Source organism: Kryptolebias marmoratus, linkage group LG2, assembly GCF_001649575.2.
Source record: "Kryptolebias marmoratus isolate JLee-2015 linkage group LG2, ASM164957v2, whole genome shotgun sequence".
In the NCBI taxonomy this organism is placed as follows: domain Eukaryota; kingdom Metazoa; phylum Chordata; class Actinopteri; order Cyprinodontiformes; family Rivulidae; genus Kryptolebias; species Kryptolebias marmoratus.
The window spans coordinates 24,917,602-24,932,238 of NC_051431.1; the positions used below are offsets into that span (position 1 = coordinate 24,917,602).

Genomic DNA, 14,637 nt, shown 5'->3' on the forward strand with positions numbered 1-14,637 from the left:
CTTTATTCTGTCTTTTCTTTGTGCCCACTTGCACAAGCTCATCTAAAGCTTTACACTGCAGCAGTATTTTTGAACAACATGTTAATGCAAGATTTTGAACTAAAATAAAGTCACTTGCACCATCTTTTGAGGATTGTTTGTTCTTAGCTTTTCTTCCTGACAACAGAAATGCTTCCCTTTTTTTTGTCAAGGCTCGATGTGACTGTACAGAACTGATAACAAGTAAGTTTTCTTTCTTTCTTTGTTTAATTTACTTGCACATTGTGAAGCTTTGAATGTAAAATGTATTTAAAAACAAACAACTAAATCCTAAAATTCCCATAACTGATATTGCAGGTTTTCCATCTGCACCAATATTTTGGCCTTGTTTTCTTTAGTCAGAAGGCTAAATTGCAGAATCTAAAAATGTGTAAATGTTAATTATTTATGTCCTATTTTTAAGCATTCAGCTGTATGGCACACAGCTCTGCTTGAGTTTTATCAGTGAAGATGTTTGTCTGAACCGGGACAAAGAAAAGTTTACCTGTAGGTTTTATGTAAACTAGGTGTTGGTTTCCAATATCCTACTTGTCTGTAATATTCAAAGACTTACACTTTCCATTTTCATTGAATTATAAACAATTTATTGAATCATTTGGCAAGTTCTATGTATAATAGTCAGTCTGTATGAGAGTCAAGTGTTTTTGTTAATTCCCTAAATTGCCTAAATAAGCAAAATCATAATATTTGTTGTCAGTAAAGTTCATATTCAAAATGTTTAAAAAAAACTGTTTGATTAACTTGTAAATATTAAATGTAAAAAATTCTGCAGAAAATATAAAGACCTCAATCACGTTTTACCTTTATAAAATTTTCCACTCTTTTTGTTTAGTTTTGTTTTTAATGGAGGCAAAGTTTGAGCTGAAAAAAACCAAAGAAATCTATCTTTGCGTTATAAAAGCCGGCATATGTTTTTCTTTGCAAGCAGAATATTTAACTTATCACCCAGACAGACTATCAGCTAATTCAGGAACAAGCTGTAATGACGAGTCAGGAATGTGTGTAGGCTACGCAAAGCTAAGCCACAAAGAAGATAAAATGCAGAAAAGCTGGTGAACTCTGACAGAGGCAGGCAGGAGGTATGAGAGTGGAGTGTGAGAGCAGGAGAAGTGCTGAGGTTTGAGTTCAGGCTCTGCAGGTTTGACAGACCTGGGGGCATTGTGCCATCTGGTGGTCAACAGAGGAGTTTCACATTTGTATTTATTTATTTATGTACTTACATTTACATTTACAGTAATATCACTGAACGGCTTACTTTTTCCCATTAGAATTTACTGCTTCATATCTCAATTCCTCCACATGTTGCCTCAATCCACTGCCCACAAAAAGGTTTACCCTGCCTATCAGCTGAATGATTACAGATAGTCCACAGCTCTGTGCTGTCAGACGTCTTTCCCAAAGCTCTAAAAACAGCTGTGATCAACCACTTCATATGAAAGCTAACCCGGATGCATCTGTACTAAACAACTATAGGCCTATTTCAAATCAATCATTTATCATCAAAATTATTGAGAAAATTGTCTCTCCTCAACTTCCTAATTTTCTGACAGTTGATAAATACCTGGGCATCTTCCAGCCTGGATTTAGGACTTATCTTTACAAAGCTTTTGAATGACATCAATCTTAACTTAGATTCTGGCAATTTTTCTGTTCTTGTGTTATTAGACCTCACTGCTGCATTCAATGCAAGTGACCAAAACATAATAATTCACAGACTTGAACAGTGGTTTGGTTTGTCAGACACAATTTAAATTGGTTAAATGCTATCTTCAAGACAGAAATAATTTTGTATCAACTGGTAACTGCACTTCAGAGTCCTTCGTACTATCATGTGGAGTATCACAAGGGTCAATTCTTGGACCTCTTTTATTCAATCTGTATATATTGCCATTAACCAAATTTTTAGAGTCCTGTATAATCTCATTTCACATGTTTGCATATGACACCCAGATCATTACTCAGTCTTAAAATGACAGTTGCGCAGTAAACACAAAAAAAAAAAAACGTCAAACAAATAAATGAGCTGATGTTAGAAAACTTTCTTGATTTTAAAAAGGATTAAACAGAGGTTATAATTTTTTGAGGAAATACAGAGAAAGCCAAAATGATTGTTGACCTCAGTAGTCTGTCCTTAAAACATAAAAGCCAAGTTAGAAACCTTTGAGTCACTTTTGATGGAGAATTACATTTTTAAAGGCACAATAAATCAAAAACAAAATCTTTTTTTGGCCCCTAAAAACATTGCAATGATCAGAGAATTTATTTCAGAATCCGATCTTGAAGTCTTTTTTCATGCTTTCATTTCCAATTGACTAGATTACTGTAATGGCTTAATCCAAGGACTGCCAAAAAATACACTTCAACAAGTCCAGCTGGTTCAGAATGCAGCTGTCAGAGTCGTAACAAAGATCAAAAAACTCTCAGCAACAAGTCCCAGCTCTTCGTTGACTCCAGTTTATCACAGAATACATCACAATGTATTTGTCCTTGTTTGTAAATCATTAAACGGCTTAGCTCCACAGTACTTATTGGACCATCTTACACATGATGAACCACCCAGAACTCTCAGATCAGTAAACACAGAGTTATTAGTTGTTTCATAAATCAAAACCAAATGTGGTGAAGCTGCTTTTAGTTTTTAAGCCTCACCGGTTAAAAAGAAAATGCCCGAGGAGCTCAGACTTGCAGTGAATCTGACCAGATTAAATTTAGACTCATTTTTGCAATTTATTTTAATTAACTGACTTTTAAACTGTTAAATTATATTTAATATATGTCTGTGTGTGTATGTGTGTCCTCTTGCCCTGTTCTTGGTAATTTTGTCTATATCTTGTAAAGCATTTTGAGTTGCCCTCTTGTATGTGCTATATAAATAAATTTGTCTTGCCTTTTTAAATGTTTGTAACTTCCAAAAACTCATAAAGAATGGCCTTTACAGCCAACAATCACAGTTAAACTGGAACCATTTGGTGGTCAAATACAATGATCTTTGTAACCCTATGTAGCAGAAGTATTTTTCAGTTCTGACGTGTTTTATTCTTTAGTAAATAGCCTTTTTAACTTTTATGATAGACCTCTATATTAATTTATAATTGTTTATAAATATAAAAATACAAATTGTTAAAAAATTCGGTGTAGTTCTTAAGTAAAGAAACCAACAATTTCCACCTATTAAGATTGTATAATTTGTCTTTTAATTTGGATATTTTTATCGGCTGTGAGAAAGACAAATCTAAAACAGTGACTTACATGTTAAAAAGACACTCCATTTCCCATGATGCCTCGCCTCTCTTAGGCCAGAGGTCACGTCGCGTTCCTGAGGTAATAACAAAGATGGCGGCGCTCGGCACAGCGCGGTGCTTGTTTCGGAGCTTCTCCTGGGTGAAAAATGTGCACAGAAACAAACAAACGTTAGTGAGGTGCAGTGTAAGGACGTTGTGCGGTGAGACCCACGACAAAGGTATGTTTTTATCTGTGCAAATGAGGCTGTAATTAAATATTTTTATGTCGAAACTGCTGACCTTGTTGCTCGTTAGCGGCGTCTAGCGTAGCAACCATCTATGGGAATGATATGTATTGGTTCAGATACACATATCTGAAGAAAATATTTAGGGGGGGATTAAGCTGTTATAATTTGTTTGTAATGTCGGTGTTATGTGGGTGTTGTTGTTTGAAGATTAAGGTTTAAGAGTAAAGGTTAACAGTGCTGAACACTGTCTTCATTTAAGAGAGAGAACAAAAACTTCTTAATAAGAGGTGCTTGTTGAGCTATACGACATTCTTATGGTCGGAGTAAAAGAGGAGGTTTGTAAGGTTGTCATTGGAAAGTTCAGATTTGATCACTTGTGTAAAATATATACATATATGTTTTTATTTGAAGCCAGTCATAGTTATTTTAGCCTTCTGCAACACGTGCTTGTATTAACATTAAAATCACTTAAACCGCCTTTAGCTCCCACAGACCACAGTAAGCCCCAGTTCACAGACCCAGCTGTGCAGGAGATCCTTGCTAGAATTACCGGACTGGACCTGCAGAAAGTGTTCCAGTCCTTTAAACAGGAACTGAAGCCGCCCACATGCAAACTAATGACGGATGATCAGCTGGAGCAGGTACCTTTTAAAAATTCAGCTATAACAGACCTTATCAGTATCACACAAACGTCTACTGATTACCCCAATACATCTCCTGTCTGTCTCCAGGCCATACAGCTGGCCTCAGTAGAAGCGAGGAAGCGGCTGCAGATGCCCCCCGTCCTTCCAGAGAGGAAGCCCATCAATGATGTGCTGGCTGTGGATAAGATCCTGGATGGCATGGACACAGCGAAATATGTCTTCACAGACATCACCTACAACGTTCCACACAGGGTACACACATGCTCTTCTTTCAAAGTTAGCAGATGCATAGTTTGTGTGACTAGATGCAAGTTAAAATAAGTGTGAGCAGTGTTTGGACAGGCATTTTGAGTTTAGTGAATTTTGCAAGTTTTTTTTTCCGGTGCTGTTGTTACCAGCAGTGAAACGAAAACATTTAGGTTGATTAAATTTGCAAATCTCCAGTTGTCTCTCTCGATGTGTTTTAGGAGAGGTTTATAGTTGTTCGGGAGCCTGATGGTACTCTTCGGAAGGCCACCTGGGAGGAGCGGGACCGGCTGGTTCAGGTCTACTTCCCCAGGGAGGGACGCAAAATAGCAGTACCGCTCATGTTCAAAGAGGAAAACCTCAAGGTGAGAAAATAGCAAACTGACTGAATTAATGGGGGAAAAAATCTCTTCTGGTTCTCGTGTTAGTTTCTTTTCAAATTTCTTGTTGACGGAAGACCTGCTGTGACTAAACCCTGTGACCAACTCTTGTGATAGTTTAGAGTGTTTGTGTTTGCAGGCCCAGTATTTAAAGCTGTGAAGATACCGCTTTAATTAATCAGGGGTTTTTATGCAGTAATGTCTAAATGTATAATTTATTATGATGCTAACGGTAATAATATTGAGATTGAAGTAGACAGTGTTCACCAATCCTAATCAATCTTAAACTGCATGTTTACTCGTCTACATTTACAGAACTTCCAGGTTTTATTTAACCTTCATAAAAGATAAGACGTGTTACAGATTGGTGTGTTTTTCTTTAAAGCATAAAAGCTGAAACAAAATTACCATCAGTAGTGTGTATTGGGGAAGACACTGTGTATGAAGAAAACAAAAAAACAAAAATAACCAAACAAACCCATTGGTTTGGTTTGGGATGTGTGTGATTTAAGAAAAAAAAAAACCTGAGCCTGAAACCAAACTGAATCATGTGTGTGTGATGTGAAGAAGACAGGTCTTGTTAGTGAGCTCTGTGAATATTTCTGCAGTCCTGTTGAAGAGCAGAACAACTTTCATGTTTGTATTCAGTGAAAAGAACTGACTTTTAGGGCTGCCACTACCAACTATTTCTATTCCAATTTTTCTATGGACTAAATTTTCTCCAAAAATCATACTCTACAAGTTTATTTTAGTTATTTTGTTTATAGCAGTCAACTTTGGCATCTACACTTTACCACAAACAAAAACTAATACAAAATATAAGTTTAAAGTGTCAACTCCTGCGTGACAAATAAATAAAACAAAGTTCTTATTATTTATGTATTTGAAAATAAAAAGGCTGAATTCTCAGCATGTTGTAATGGTTCTATTAATGATGAGAAATCCCTCTTTTGCAGGAATTCAGTCAAGTGGTTTTACTTTCAGAAAAAGGAGAGAAACAAATAAAACAACTATTTAAATGGAATGATGGGTCTTTTCAACTAGCCTACACTTCTCACATCATATATGAGTTTCATTTGTTAATTTTATGGATTGTATATGAATTTGTTTGGTTTAGATGTTATTTATTCAGCTGCTAATTACATACCGTACATGCTAGTACACACCATATTTTCTGGACTATGAGGCGCATTTAAAAGCCTTCAATTTTCTCAAACAGTGGAGGCGTTCTCCTTGACGCTCTCATGGGGGGATCATATAAATGCTGATACAGGTGAACCAGCTCTGCTAGAGCAGCAAAATCGTCCATTTTGAACGGAGCGCAAAGTTACAAAAATTTTATATATGACAAAAGTTTGAAAATGGACCATTCATTGACAGTGCGTGTTATAATCCAGTATGCCTTATAATGCGGAAAATACTGTAGTTAAATGTGTTTAAAAACAAGCAGAAATCAAAGGGATACAATAAAGCCCTACATTTACACAAAGCTGAGATCTGTTTCCCCATCTAAGTATAGAAGTTTTCCAACCATCAGGATGTGTTTCATCTGCTACAACAGATGCAAAGGAGCCAAAAAAATCAGGATTTTGTCTTTTAGCATTTTATTTTAAGTACTGTTGCTTAAAACAGCAGCAGATAAGAGGGAAGCAGAACAAAACTGGTGGAGATTCAGATCTCAACAAAGGGAAAAAAAGCCTTTACAAACAAATTTATTTTTCCTTTCATTTAGGTGGTGTTTTCTCAGGACCGCCATAAGGATGTGTTAGACCTGTGTCTGGTCCAGTTTGAACCCGACTCTGCCGACTACATTAAAGTAAGTTTATGCCGTGTTCTTTGGGAGCACCGAATGAACTAAAAACTCTCAGCTCAGATGATGAGTGGGAATCCAAAGCAAAACATTTTTCTTTTAGTCAAACCATGATGAAAAACTTGTTTTTGACATATTGAAGTCAGAAATAAAATAACAGTGAAACTTTTCACACATTTCATCACTAAATACAATTAAATATGTTATGTGTCTGAACAGTTAAAGGTACTGCTTACATTCAGTACATTTTGCCTGTCGTCGATGTAATCTGATGTTACAAGTACTTGTAGGAAGAAAAAAAGAAACGTTTAAGAAGCCCCAGACATGCCGAATTAATACAATTAGATTTCTGTCGTGTTGCTGTCAGGGGGATTCTGTTAGTTCCACGTTTATTACTCTCCATGTTCTCATCTTCTAGTTGTGTTCCTTAGAAAACATTTCAACATCTGGACTGATGTGATGCAGTCATTTAGTGTCTCTTCTCAAACTAAAGCCTGACAGAAAACCAGAGGTTAGTGACTGAATGAGAGAGAGATTCATCATGTGAATCAGTTGTTAAAGCAGGTTATAGAAGAGATCGACTCTGTTCCCACAGCCAGGGGGAAATGATATCAGATATTACTACACATGGACTAAAATGACTGGACTCAGTTTAACATATACATTTGTGGAACAACGTTGGTGCTCTTTGTTCTTGTTTTATTCCAGGAAATTGATTAAAAATATAATTAATCAGTATTTTATTTAGTTGTGCCATCATAAATATCAACATTTAACATTTTCTGCTGCCAGTAAGAGATCTACAAGCAGAAAGCATTTCTGTTTTTTCTGTTGAAGAACAATTATTTTCCTTTCTTACCTGTTTGTCAAAAATCTCTGCTTCAATAAAAAGGAAGGAAGAAAACAATTTGTACATGTTCTGGATTCATTTACAACAGTTACTCCTTATAGTCTATGTGCCTGTGAGTGTAAAGAAAAATAATTACTTCTTTAAATATCTAACTTTGGCCTTAAAGATGGTTGCTCATTTAAGTTTCAGTTATTCCTTTTTGGCTCCATCACTTCTGGCCTCAAAGACTAAAATTAGTTGATGTCACGGTGGCTTTGTGGTTACTTTGTTTTTATGTTTTGCTTTGCTCCCTGAGCTTGTTGAAGTCCAGATTTTTTCCATTCCTCTTTTTTTCTTTTTAAATTTATATATTATGTGTATTTTATATAAGTGTACATCTTCTGAGTTTCTGTTTTATGTGGAGAGCATTGTGCTAAGAACTCTTAAGTTGACTTGTGTGCTTCCTTCTCCTCTTCTTGGTTTAGATGCACGTAGCCACATATGAGGACCTGGACAAATACGGCAAATATCACCTGCTGCGATTCACCCGGCATTTTGGAGGCATGGCCTGGTACCTCGTCAACGCTCGTAGGGTGGACGGGCTTTTAGTGGACATGCTGAAGAAAGAGCTGTGGGTTTTTGAACTCGTCCTCAAACTGTTTTCCTGCCCACTAACAAGTCTGCTGTAAGTTTGAGTTCCTGTGTGTTTGCGTTGCCAGGCTTCAGGATGCCGTGAGTCTGGTGTCTCTGTTCCATATGGTCCATCCCCACAGTGAGTCGGCTCAGGAAGCTGCCAGCCAACAGGCCACTGGTACTGACCTGCTTAAGGTGAGATTGCCTCGATTTTACACCCACACTGGTTTTGTAGTGTGTTTATTATGTGTAATCGTGTGATTCAGGCCAAATAAAAAGGTCAGTCAAGCAGAAGATTAGCTCACATCAAGGTTGTCTCATCTAAGATTTCCTGTCTGAGTTTTATTTTTTCTTCTAGCTGTGGTGCCAAGTTCAGAATAAATCAGGTCTTTTTAGTCCTCACATAAATGCAGATAGAGAACTGTGGGTTATATTTTAATAAGTGAACTATGTACAACACTCAACTTCAAGGAACATTTTCATTGTATTGCTTAAGATAATCAGGTGTTTTTAGTTCACTATCAACTTAAAAACTAAAAAAAAAAAGAATGTATTTTTTTGTTTGTGACCTTCCAAGTGTGAAAATATTTTATTCAGTGAGTTGATTTCTGGATTTTTAGCTCTCAGACCCTTTTTACTTCTGATTTTGTGGATTTTGTCATGCGCAGCCTCAGCTGAAACGGTCTCTTCTGTCATTTTGCTGACCTACGATGCTTGTTCCCACAGATTTATGCCGAGAACGAGTCCGAAAGGTCAGGCTACATCAAGTTGGCTCTGCAGGCGTATGAGGACAGGACTGCAGAAGAATCAGCTGCCTAACATCCCAGCACTAGGATACAAATATAAACATGTATTCACAATGAGGAAGAACACACAAGAAAGCAGAACTAGTGTTGGAATATACGACTTTTGCTGTTTTGACTCAGCATGGGTCCAAGATGCTTCTCACTTAGAAAAAAAACCCTTTATACTGAGCAGTCATCAGTCTGAAACTCTGAACCTTGTTTCTGTTGGAGAGATTTTGTCTTTCTGTGTATTTCATTTATATCGCTGAATGAAACTGATGTACATAAAATAAAGTCAGTCTTTAGGTCTGAATGTCATGTTTTTGAAGCCTCGATAGTTGAGAAGACTTTAGTTAAAATGATTTGAAGTCATTTTTCTAGTCTAATACACAGTCATATCTATTTTTTATTATTAAAAAAGAAAGACAAACAAATTGAAAAGGCACAAGTAACAACAATATTGCTCTCATCACTGATGATTACACCAGTCATCAATAATCAACTGTTCAGATGGATTTCGAGATGTACGGTTACAGTTAGAGGTTTACATCCACTCATGGGGATGAATGTCATCAGCTTGGGGATTTTAATAATTTATGTGTTTCATTCCTGAGTGCTTCAATAGAATGCAGCTGTACTTCTCTTGATTCTTGAAGACTTTTCACCTCTCATCCAAGACTCTTTAGTTCTGATCGTAAGTTGGAAGATCCAGATTTATAAGTCATCGTTCTAACAATCACAGCATCACAGCAATCGGGACGTTAGGGTCATGTGTGTTGCTGACCCACTATATCCTGTGAGTCATTTGGGTCGTCAAAACCTTTGTTGGACCACTTAGAATTGTCATGACCTGGAGGACTAAGAATCTATGCCAATGTATTTGTACCATTTTCTTCCCAGGGTAGAATTAAAACTGTACATAAAGGCTCAAATATGTGCTTACATATGATACTTGATACTTGGTTAAATTTCTCTTAGCAAGTTGCATCTTGAGGTTCAAGGTTCTTTTTACAGCCACCAACAAGATTCAGTCTGGATATCTGGCCACTCTCCATGGCAGAATTGGTAAAGTTCATTTAAACTGGTTGGTTTCTTGGCATGGACCTGAATTTTAAGCATAATCCACAACTTTTCAAAACGGTTGAGGTTGGGGCTTCAGGAATGCCATTCCAGAAGCTCAATGGTAGCCTGTTTTATCCAAGCAGAAACCAATTTTCAGATTCAGAAACCTTTATTTATCTCTGAGACGTAACTGAGGAAAGAAACACTGTTCAGCATGGCAAAGAATGAATTAAAATTAAACAGAAATAAAGTAATAAAGCAAGGTAAAATTGTATATAGTAGCACAGAATGAACCAAGTTCAAGTAAACTGGAATGAATATAAATGAGGGGATCATTATTAGGGAGGCTGGAGGCAGATAAACAGAAAAATACATATATTTTTTTATTAAAGGTATTCACCCCCTTGGATGTTTTATGCTTTTATTGATGTCATGAATCTATCACGGCAGGTTTGACTTCAATGTCAAAGTGAAATCAAATATTTACAGAATATTTTCAATTTAATAAAAATTTATAATGTAAAATAAATGACTGCATAAATACTCGCATCAAAATTTAGTACAAGGACATTTGGCTGTAATCAACATGGAGTCTGTGTGGATGAGTCTCAGTCAGTCTCACACATCTAGACACTAAGAGTTTACTCAGTTCAATTCAATTTGTAAAATACCAAGTCACAACAAAAGTTGCACTGTACAAAAACATTCACATATATTATAAAGAGCCAATTAGTAAAAGTTACCTATCTAAGGAAGCTGGCAGATTGCATAGAATCCTTGGACTTTCCCATTGCTCTGAGTTTCAAGTATTTGTCTGTGCAATGAGTGCTGTCAAATCAATTGTTTTTATGCTGGGAAACAAAAACTACCAGCTGCAGTTAATCATGGTCACAAAAATATAGAAGCTGTATGTTGTATAATTAATTTGCCCTGGAAAAAGAATAGTACAAATAAATCATAAAAATCCCCAAATTATTATGACATTTGGGGTGGCACAGTGGCACAGTGGTTAGAGCTGTTTCCTCCCAGCAAGAAGGCTGCAGAATTGCTTCCAGACCTGGGGTCTTTCTGGGTGGAGATTGCATGTCCTCCCCATGGGTTTACTCTGGATACTCTGGTTTCCTCCCACAGACCAAAAAACATGCATTTTAGGTTAACTGGTAACTAAATTGTCCCCAGGTTTGAGTGAGAGCATGAATAGTTGTTTGTCTCTATGTGGCCCTGTGATGGACTTGTGACCTGTCTACTGTGTACCCCACCTCTTGCACAGTGATGGCTGGAGATAGGCATCAGCTCCCCATGACCCGGCCCATTATGATTGTATGTAAACGTCTTGGCTGCAGCACTATTATTGCCACAGTATTCTGTTCAGACTTGTGTATGTGTGACTGGCTAATATCTATGTATGAGAACCACGTGTATATTTTCCATCTTTCAAAGTAGCTACATGAACTTACATATTTGTATCCTCACTTCCTGCTCATCAGTCTTTGTGGGCATCTTTGGGTCAGTGGTTACAGCAGTTGTCCTCCAATGAGAGAGTTTGAGGTTTGATTCCTGGCAGCAGTCACTTGTTGAAGTGGGCAAGACATTGAACCCCTCATTGCCTCTGATGTGTGCCCCATCGGTGTATGAATGGAGTTTAAAGCACTCATTAGTATCTATAGAATGATTTATGTAGATTAGCTTTGTAGAGATGTAGTAGAGTGCTGTATGAATGTGTGTGTGGATGGGTATATGAGGGCAGACTGTGTTGTAAAGCGCTTTGAGTAGCCTGGTTGGCTAGAAAGGCACTATAGAAGTGCAATCTATTTACCATTTGTGATGAAAACTTGCCGATTTCTCCAGAAAATGATGGTCTTGTTTTGAATGAAGAACAGATAAAACAGAAACATGTAATTTCAAACATCTTTTTTTTTTTTTAATATTCAGATTTTTTCTCAACTTGTAGTAATAATTTAGTAATACATCTCTTCTCAGATTAAGTTTTAAAGCTCAGTTGTGCTGATCCTCCTGCTGAATGTGATGAGTGAGTATTCTGGAGTACGTCTGACCCTGACACAAGTCTCCTTCAGGTACTACTCAGACAGCAGGGCTTGCTGGAGGCCATGGAACAGGTTGCTGTACTGGTTGGGGTCAGCCAGAGCATCTGCTGCCTTCTGGGTAACATTGACCAGGTTCTTCTTCCACAGCTCCACTATCCTGGAGGAAGAAAGGCACATGGAGCTCACCAGTGCTGCTTGAAATAATTGATGAAAACCTCGAAAGACAGACAATTTTTTCACTAAAATTCAATCTGTACCTTGCATTGTTTTGGTTCTCTAGCAAACAAAAACTTGCAGAAACAACTTCAAATTACAGTGCTGCATGCAGAGAGAGGTTTAGCATTAGTAAGTGTACCATTCAGCAGTTTCAACTGGAAAGCAATATGTATTGATATGCCCTGATTAGAGACAGGCTTATCTTGAGATTTGACTGGGCATATGCTGTTTTTTCTTGCCAGGAATGCAGCCTCTGGCAGACTATGAAGCAGGTTCACATATTTATCAGTTCTGGGGAGGAACAAGAGCAAACAGTGAAAAGCATAATCTGTTTCAAACAGCTCATATTGGTTGACTGCATCTCAAATACTTACCACTGTGAGGATCTGGGCTTAGCTCCGCCCTTGGGCGGCGTCACTAACCCTTACTCCACAGGTGTTCTTGATTCCACTGACGAGACCATCCAGCATTTAAGCTGCAGGCTGAGATCAGATCTTCGCTGGAGCATCAAACCTTCCGGGTTAGATTCTCTGCCTCAGCGTCTAACCGCGATTCTGCTCTAAGTATTAATTATGTTCTTTGCCTTGCCTACAACTTAGGTTTTGCCACTCCATGACTACGGACCTTAAGGGAAACTTACCTGGAACCTGTCTGATACTTACCTTTGTGGGAACTGGCTCATCATCTTTTGGATCAATCTGGAACCGCTCCTCACCTCCTCTGCGCAGCAACTCACCTCCTGGATCTGTAAGAAAACAAGAGACATTATTACCTCCATCTTTGAAACTACTCTGACCAGACTCGTACCCGAGACTCACCCAGTTCTTCTTGCCTTACAGACTACTCCCGAGACCTGCTCACTGTACATACTAGCACCACCTGAAAATAAAACTCACTTGCCTTTATTTACGTCTCAGTGTCTGGTTTCGGCTTCGCTCTTTGGACAAACAATCCTGGGTTTATGATAACCTCCCCTGCATAAAGTAGATGAAGTGAGCGAGGAAGACCACATTGGTCTTCCCATCCTTCTCTGCCAGTTTGCCCACCATCTCTGCGTTGCCAGAGCTGGTGGCCAGCAGTGGTAATCCCCCATAACCCAGAGTTTGGTGCAGACACTTCTGAGCCAAGTTAAACTTGCACTTTGTAGTTGCGAGTATTTGTTGCAAGAGCACCAGGGAGAAAGACAAGCTATGTGTTATCAGCTCAGTGAACCGTGGAATATCAAAAATTCTTGGAAGATACAGGGGGTTGGAGAGAAATAATTAAAAAAACAAGAAGTATTTGTAATCTGTGTGAAGGTACTGGTATTGGAACAGATTTCATGTATTGTCTGAATGTAGAACACAGAGATATTGCTGGATAGAAAAGTATTTACAAAAGTACCGCTGTTTGTGCTAATTCCCTCTTTCCACGCATAAAATAATCCTTCTGATGCAGTCTGTGAATGTGGGGATGATTTATGGACTTCAAACTTTCTTGGAGATTGTGTTGCTGATGTTTTTAATTAAAATTTAGTTTCACACATCAACAGTTCTGAATGTAGACACATTTGTTCTCAAACAAAATGAACATCTATTGATTTATATGAACACCAAATTCAGACCCTTCACATGAAATGTATTGTTAAAAGTTTAATTTAACGTGGACGTAAAAAAGGAAAAACAAAATGTTGCTTGGAGTTGCAACCCAAGACATGTGGGCATTTCATAAATGCACAAGAATCTTGGATTTTATACCTTTATACTGTTTCTTTTAAACAGCATTTTTTATTATGTTGAAAACTGACTAATTTCATAAAATGGATCTACCACATATAACTACCAAAGAGTAGTTAGCCAGCAAGTATATTGCAGGCTGAAATATATTTTAAAAAATAATTTGTTTTATATTTTATCTGTATTCATTTATATATTCTTTCAACTGTTTATATGTAAAAAAAATAGTGAAATGAACTAAAATACATTTGTATGCAATAAATTTTCTATGACAGCAGAGTTTGAACATTTTTCTGAGAAAAAAACATTGGATGTTAAATCTGTGCAACATTTAGTATTTCTGTGCAACAGAGCAGCTTGTACTCCTTTAAATAGAGTAAAACCTGGAACTACTGGCAAGACAGCTATAAAGGGCTGTGGTGTAATTGAAGATATTATTTAAAAGAACAAAATATGAATATCAAGAAAATAGAAAAATATTCACAGGACAAAAAAGCTGGAGTACTACGTACACATATATAAGTAAAAACTACTGAAGTTCTTGACAACAAACTTCCGCATCACCCAGTCATTTACCAACAAATCTTGGAACCGTGCAGTTTTATTTCTCTGTGACTTCTCATGCGTGTCTTTGTGTTCACAGATAGTGTTTTCCCTTTGGTGTGATTCCTCCTGTGTGTTTTAAGAGTCACTGCAAATGGCTGCTTTGTTTCCTGTCTGAATTTTCACGGGTGAGCTTAAATGTGGCTTTCGAATAAACTTTT

General features: G+C 37.4%; 1 protein-coding gene across 1 annotated transcript; it reads left to right on the forward strand.

Moving 5' to 3' along the window:
• The first annotated feature begins 3,342 nt into the window (after positions 1 to 3,342).
• mrps22 (mitochondrial ribosomal protein S22) lies at positions 3,343 to 9,148 on the forward strand. The gene is made up of 8 exons (XM_017422012.3): positions 3,343 to 3,499; positions 3,992 to 4,149; positions 4,240 to 4,404; positions 4,620 to 4,763; positions 6,511 to 6,594; positions 7,903 to 8,048; positions 8,137 to 8,245; positions 8,777 to 9,148. The coding sequence occupies exons 1-8, from the start codon at positions 3,373 to 3,375 to the stop codon at positions 8,867 to 8,869; spliced, it is 1,026 nt and encodes a 341-aa protein (XP_017277501.1). The 5' UTR covers positions 3,343 to 3,372; the 3' UTR covers positions 8,870 to 9,148.
• The last annotated feature ends 5,489 nt before the right edge of the window (positions 9,149 to 14,637 follow it).